At 41.7% G+C, this 7967-nt stretch overlaps 1 protein-coding gene across 2 annotated transcripts; it reads left to right on the forward strand.

Moving 5' to 3' along the window:
* Nucleotides 1-1445: 1445 nt before the first annotated feature.
* LOC148060211 (uncharacterized) lies at nt 1446-6544 on the forward strand. Of its 2 annotated transcripts, none has more exons than XM_087779764.1 (4): nt 1446-2386; nt 4479-4673; nt 5777-5984; nt 6048-6544. In XM_087779764.1, the coding sequence occupies exons 1-4, from the start codon at nt 1729-1731 to the stop codon at nt 6262-6264; spliced, it is 1278 nt and encodes a 425-aa protein (XP_087635890.1). In that variant the 5' UTR covers nt 1446-1728; the 3' UTR covers nt 6265-6544. The 2 variants fall into 2 exon arrangements, with proteins under 2 accessions (XP_087635890.1, XP_087635891.1); XM_087779765.1 differs by having other exon boundaries at nt 4482-4673.
* The last annotated feature ends 1423 nt before the right edge of the window (nt 6545-7967 follow it).

The raw sequence follows: 7967 nt of genomic DNA on the forward strand, positions 1-7967 counted from the left end.
TAAGTCTATTTCTGTTAAGAAGTATTTTATCAGTAATATTACTCCTTAAAATGTTGATACTATTAACCCATTGATGACAAAAGTGACATCGTCGGCGATAAAACTGTAATACTATGATATAAAGTGTTTCCTACAAAGTGTACTTGAGATGTGAAACAAAAGTTAAAACATTTTGAATCTTTTCAAGGTTGTTTAATAGAAAGTTGCTTTACAAACATTTTGAATGAAATTTGTTTTCAGAATCAGAAGTAAATCTGACTTTTTTCAAGTTCTTTTATTTGTCAAATACACATGTATCAAGACATACAGCATAGATGAAACTGTGGTTCTTTCAGACCCACGATGCAAAACATGAAGTAAACAATGAAAGGACATAAAAAAATAGATAATAAATACAAATAAATAATCAACAATACGTAAATAATACTAATAAACAGAATATCAACAAAGTTAAGGATCTCAGCTGCTCTCACGATGCGCTGCATCTTCTTGCGGCAGGACACGGTGCAAGTAGTTACGACTGAGGACGAGAGGATACAGGTACCACACGGTGAAGCAGCTCGACAGGAGGCTCTCGATGGTGCCTCTGTAGAAGGTGAGCATCATGGGTGGTTCCGGCTCTTGCTCTCCTCAGGAGGAAGTACAGGCGATGGTGGTCTTTTTTGGCCAGCGATGCTGTATTGTGGCTCCAGGACAGATGTTCAGAGACGCCCAGTCTTTAGGCACTCTCCTGAAGTCCACAATGACCTCCTCAGATTGTTGTCTTTGCACCACGTGGTGTTGATGAGACACAGTTGTGTCAGACTTGATGAAGAGGTCGGAGCTGGATGACAGGGTGAAGAGGAGGGGGCTCAGCACACGTCCATACACCGACAATTCTGTTTCAAGTTTGGTGTTAAGAAACAACTTTAGACATTCGTTTGTTTCTCAAAAATAAAATTATTTGCAAACACTTGTGTCATTTGTTTTATGGACAACATCACACTCATAACTTCAAATTAAAAACATGGAATCATTTGCACTTTAACCCTTTATTACCACAGTCTGTACGGTTTAAAATGTTTGTCGATCAATCATTTGTGACACATCTATCTATCGTTAGAAACTAATTTAGATTCGTATTTTCACCAAGTTAACAAGTTAAGATCGTTCACTATCTCCCAGAATATCTAATTTATTTTTACTTATTTACACTTGACCAGACTTCTGGAGAATTTTAATATGTTATCATCATAGTTCAAGCATCTGAATCATACGACAATGTAAACAAAGAAAGTTTATATATAAATCGATTTATATTTACATTTATATTTATATTTATATGTATATTTATATTTATATTTATATTTATATGTGTGTTTCCTTGTTCCGAGTGCGTTATGAAAGTTAAATCCATCTTGTTATTTCCTAGTATTGTAGATTTGTTCAAACTTCAAACAGGTTTGGCAGCGGCTCCTTAAGTCGTCTGCTGATGACGTCACCAGCCCCATGGCAACCGAGTGGACGCGTCCACTGCGGCTCAGCGCGGGGGTGTTTGAGGAGAGAAACCCGCGGATGATTCGCGTCCGTCTCGCGGAGACTCGTCCGGTTCTGGCGTCAGTTCCGGTGTCGTCCGCGGAATGAACCGGTCCATCTACGGGCATCGTACCGTGAAAGTTCGGTGATGACGTCAAGTGACTTCCGCGCGAACACCTTCACTCGCGGGTCGTCTTGAGAAGTCGTGACGTCATGGACCCCGCGCTCGACTGTCCGGCCGAGCTGTGGCTGCTCGTGCTCAGCTTCCTGCCGCGCGCGGACCGGCTGCGCGTGCGCGGTACCTGTCGCTTCTTCCAGCGGCTGCTGGACTCGTGCGCGCCGCTGTGGCGGGACTTCTCGGTGGTGCTGCGGGACTTCCCGCGCTACAACCAGCGCTTCTGGCGCAGCCTTGCTCGTCGGCACACCGGCAGGGTGTCGGTGCGGCGCGGCAGGAACAAGAACCTGCGCCAGCTGCGCACCTGGCTGCCGCACGTGCACGCGCTCAGGCTGGACTCGTGGGACGAGCGCCGCGTGGACGAGCTGCGCGGGTTCGAGCGCCTGCGGCACCTGTCGCTGACCCTCGGAGGCGCGTGCCCGCTGGACTCCCTGGACTTCCTGCCGCACCTGAGCGCGCGGCTGACGGCGCTGACCGTGTGTCACGTGCGCCTCACCTGCCCCCCAGCGGCGCTGCTCGACGCCGTGGCTCACCTGACGCGCCTGACGTCACTGACGCTGCATCACGACGGCAGCCAGAGGTTCCCGCCGCCGGGCGGCGTCATCGCTCACCTGCCGGAGCTGCGACACCTGTCCTGGAGCATGATCCAGGACAAGACCCTGTCAGAGGACTTCTTCAGCCCGGGGCCCCTCGCAGGTCACGTGACTGATGAAAGAAGTTCATACAGAAATATTATCTTCACTATACTTTATTTTGGTCATTTTTGGGTTGCAATTAAAATTCCGGCCTCTAGATGGCAGCAGTCATTATGTCCTCTGCAGCTAACGAACAATAAAATACTGGTGATGACTGAGGACGAGAGGATACAGTGACTCCAGCAGCTTTTAAAGCTGATGTTTGGACATATTTTGGTTTGAAAACAAATGAAAGCAGTTACAACTGAGGACGAGAGGATACAGTGACTCCAGCAGCTTTTAAAGCTGATGTTTGGACATATTTTGGTTTGAAAACAAATGAAAGCAGTTACAACTGAGGACGAGAGGATACAGTGACTTCCAGCAGCTTTTAAAGCTGGTGTTTGGACATATTTTGGTTTGAAAACAAATGAAAGCAGTTACAACTGAGGACGAGAGGATACAGTGACTCCAGCAGCTTTTAAAGCTGATGTTTGGACATATTTTGGTTTGAAAACAAATGAAAGCAGTTACAACTGAGGACGAGAGGATACAGTGACTTCCAGCAGCTTTTAAAGCTGGTGTTTGGACATATTTTAGTTTGAAAACAAATGAAAGCAGTTACAACTGAGGACGAGAGGATACAGTGACTCCAGCAGCTTTTAAAGCTGATGTTTGGACATATTTTGGTTTGAAAACAAATGAAAGCAGTTACAACTGAGGACGAGAGGATACAGTGACTCCAGCAGCTTTTAAAGCTGATGTTTGGACATATTTTGGTTTCAAAACTAATGACAGCAGTTTACGACTGAGGACGAGAGGATACAGTGACTCCAGCAGCTTTTAAAGCTGATGTTTGGACATATTTTGGTTTGAAAACAAATGAAAGCAGTTACAACTGAGGACGAGAGGATACAGTGACTTCCAGCAGCTTTTAAAGCTGATTTTTGGACATATTTTGGTTTGAAAACAAATGAAAGCAGTTAAGACTGAGGACGAGAGGATACAGTGACTCCAGCAGCTTTTAAAGCTGATGTTTGGACATATTTTGGTTTGAAAACAAATGAAAGCAGTTACAACTGAGGACGAGAGGATACAGTGACTTCCAGCAGCTTTTAAAGCTGATTTTTGGACATATTTTGGTTTGAAAACAAATGAAAGCAGTTACAACTGAGGACGAGAGGATACAGTGACTTCCAGCAGCTTTTAAAGCTGATGTTTGGACATATTTTAGTTTGAAAAAAAATGAAAGCAGTTACAACTGAGGACGAGAGGATACAGTGACTTCCAGCAGCTTTTAAAGCTGATCTTTGGACATATTTTGGTTTGAAAACAAATGAAAGCAGTTACAACTGAGGACGAGAGGATACAGTGACTTCCAGCAGCTTTTAAAGCTGATGTTTGGACATATTTTAGTTTGAAAACAAATGAAAGCAGTTACAACTGAGGACGAGAGGATACAGTGACTCCAGCAGCTTTTAAAGCTGATTTTTGGACATATTTTGGTTTGAAAACAAATGAAAGCAGTTACAACTGAGGACGAGAGGATACAGTGACTTCCAGCAGCTTTTAAAGCTGATTTTTGGACATATTTTGGTTTGAAAACAAATGAAAGCAGTTACAACTGAGGACGAGAGGATACAGTGACTTCCAGCAGCTTTTAAAGCTGATGTTTGGACATATTTTAGTTTGAAAACAAATGAAAGCAGTTACAACTGAGGACGAGAGGATACAGTGACTCCAGCAGCTTTTAAAGCTGATTTTTGGACATATTTTGGTTTGAAAACAAATGAAAGCAGTTACAACTGAGGACGAGAGGATACAGTGACTTCCAGCAGCTTTTAAAGCTGATTTTTGGACATATTTTGGTTTGAAAACAAATGAAAGCAGTTACAACTGAGGACGAGAGGATACAGTGACTTCCAACAGCTTTTAAAGCTGATTTTTGGACATATATTGGTTTGAAAACAAATGAAAGCAGTTACAACTGAGGACGAGAGGATACAGTGACTTCCAGCAGCTTTTAAAGCTGATGTTTGGACATATTTTGGTTTGAAAACAAATGAAAGCAGTTACGACTTGTGTCCTCAAGTACGCCATTTTTGTTTTCTCAGAAGGCGGCGGCGACGTGAAGCTGACTCACCTGCAGCTGGTGGACTACGACGCCATGGTGACGCAGGACGTCCTCCGGGCCTTGACCCGCCTCCGCAGCCTCTCAGTGTACCACATGTACAGCGTCCCGGGACCGACGTGTCACCTGCAAACATGGCTGACGTCGCTGCCACACCTGCACAGCCTCCACGTGGCCGGTGAGGATCTTTCAACAACTACTTCCTGCTGAATGTACTGTAGTATTCCTAACAATTACCCATGAAGGTGGTTATAATCAAAGCCTGATCTTAAATCTGTTAGGAGTGTGTGTTGTCAAGAATCTGTTGTTACGATACGTATCACAATATAGTAGCAACAATACGATATATAGTAATACTGTAGTAACAAGTATATATGTGGAGTATTGTCGAGTACTTGACTCTGGTGTTGTGATAGTGTAGTTACAAGTATATATGTGTAGTATTGTCCAGTACTTGACTCTGGTGTTGTGATAGTGTAGTAACAAGTATATATGTGTAGTATTGTCCAGTACTTGACTCTGTTGTTGTGATAGTGTAGTAACAAGTATATATGTGTAGTATTGTCCAGTACTTGACTCTGGTGTTGTGATAGTGTAGTAACAAGTATATATTTGTAGTATTGTCCAGTACTTGACTCTGTTGTTGTGATAGTGTAGTAATCTGTTGTTGTGATAGTGTAGTAACAAGTATATATGTGTAGTATTGTCCAGTACTTGACTCTGGTGTTGTAGTATTTTCAGACCACATGACTCTTGACGAAGTCGTAACTGCTTTCGTTTGTTTTGAAACCAAAATATTTTTAAACATCAGCTTTAAAAGCTGCTGGAGTCACTGTATCCTCTCGTCCTCAGTCATCACCACACTAGCTGCAAAGGACATAATGACTGCTGCCATCTCGTGGCTGGAAGTTGAATTGCAACACCAACATAAAAAACAGCATGAATTTTTGGATAGTTATTTTATCATTTAGAAAAATCGAATTATCTAATTTTATTCTATTATATATTATATCCCAGTGGCTGAGAATTGAACTGCAACACAAAAAAGAACAAACACTGTTAATAGTTGGATTTTAATTGTAAATAAATAAATGAAAATGACTTATTTTATCTTAAACACACTTTATGGTATGAACTATAAATTAACTATGATAACAAATAAAATGTATTTCTTTCAAATCACATTTTAACTCACTATTGTGAAATAAATATTCTGATACTTCAGTGTTACTACGATGTTTTCTTCCCCCCCCCCCCATGTGCTGCCACTGACCCGTGCAGGTGGTCATAATCTTTCGGCGTACGCCGACCTGCTGCCCGCGACCCTGCTCAGTCTCTCTCTGGAGGTGGACATGCAGCCCGACGACCTGAAGCTGGTGTCTCAGCGAGTCCCTCAGCTGCAGCACCTGCACCTGGAGCCCTGGGGGTCCCCGAGCCTGGTCCGCCTCGTGCCTCGGCTCTTCCCGGGTCTCACCTCGCTCCGGGTCCGGTGAGTCGTCGTCGTCTCGAGGTTCTGTTTAGAAATAAATAAAAACTAAAACCATGTTCACAGACAACGCGACGCCTCGGACGACGACGTCCTGCAGCTGCAGACCCTCCAGAACCTCCGGACCCTGGAGGTCATCGAGTCCTTCTGCGCTCAGAGCTCGGACCAGACCGGTCCTGCACAGAAGATCTCGCAGCTGCAGCAGCTGGTTCAGGGCAAGTTCCGGGTCGTGACCCGGCCGGAGTCAGATCTGTTGACCTGCAACTGCCTCACGCCCTCGTAGACCATGTGACCTTCACCGTCTGCTGTTTGGATCCTGAGACTCCGGGGATTGTTTTATGACTTTGTTTTGCACTATATATTAGTTTATTATGATGTTTCTTTAACGTGCCAAACATCGTGACTTTTATTATTATGTTCGACAGCAACTTAATCCATTTTTAATAATGAAAAACAGAAAATGATCTATATATACTGTATATATTCTGCTTTTTTGCCTTTTGAATACTATTTTATTACCAAAGTTTTATAGTTAATATTTCAATAAAGTGTGTTTAAAATTATATGAAATACAGAAGGTCGATTTATTTTTTTAAACAATTAACATGAACTATTTACACCATTTGTTTAGTAGAAGGAACGATGAAATCCTGGCAATGACTGAGGACGAGAGGATACAGTGACTGCAGCAGCTTTTAAAGCTGATGTTTGGACATATTTTGGTTTGAAAACAAATGAAAGCAGTTACAACTTCGTCAAGAGTCATGTGGTCTGTAAATACTACAACACCAGAGTCAAGTACTTTCCACAATACTACACATATATCCTTGTTACTACACTATCACAACACCAGAGTCAAGTACTTCACAATACTACACATATATACTTGTTACTACACTATCACAACACCAGAATCAAGTACTGGACAATACTACACATATATACTTGTTACTACACTATCACAACACCAGAATCAAGTACTGGACAATACTACACATACATACTTGTTACTACACTATCACAACACCAGAGTCAAGTACTGGACAATACTACATATATATACTTGTTTACTACACTATCACAACACTAGAGTCAAGTACTCAACAATACTACACATATATACTTGTTACTACACTATTACAACACCAGAATCAAGTACTGGACAATACTACACATATATACTTGTTACTACACTATAACAACACCAGAGTCAAGTACTGGACAATACTACACATATATACTTGATACTACACTATCACAACACCAGAATCAAGTACTGGACAATACTACACATATATACTTGTTACTACACTATCACAACACCAGAGTCAAGTACTGGACAATACTACACATATATACTTGTTACTACACTATCACAACACCAGAGTCAAGTACTGGACAATACTACACATATATAATTGTTACTACAGTATCACAACACCAGAGTCAAGTACTGGACAATACTACACATATATACTTGTTACTACAGTATCACAACACCAGAGTCAAGTACTGGACAATACTACACATATACTGTATACTTGTTACTACAGTATCACGACATATCATATCGCCAGATTCTTGAAAATACACAGATATGAAGATAGACATGTGTTGAAGGAGGTTAATGTATTTATTTAGATAGAAAACATGAATTCTAAATGTTTATAAATGTATATGTAACAAACTCAAGCAACACAACATGTTCAAACTTCTAAATGTTTTAGTAATAATCGTTATTTTTTCATTTACGTTGTCGCTGTGTTTAACCACTAGATGGCGATGTGGAGCCAAGCGCAGTATGTGCAAACACATCGTTTGTGCGTTTATCGTGATTCACATGTTTTCTAATAAATCAACATTTCAGAATAAATATAATAACAAGATTCGATTCGTGGACATACTTTTTTTTATTTTTTTTAAAAACGCGATTTCACCTGGTTTCACTCTGACCTCTCCGGGCTTCCGTCTTACCGGAAGCAACAC

The sequence above is a fragment of the Callionymus lyra genome, chromosome 18, assembly GCF_982586985.1.
Source record: "Callionymus lyra chromosome 18, fCalLyr1.hap1.1, whole genome shotgun sequence".
Taxonomy (NCBI): domain Eukaryota; kingdom Metazoa; phylum Chordata; class Actinopteri; order Syngnathiformes; family Callionymidae; genus Callionymus; species Callionymus lyra.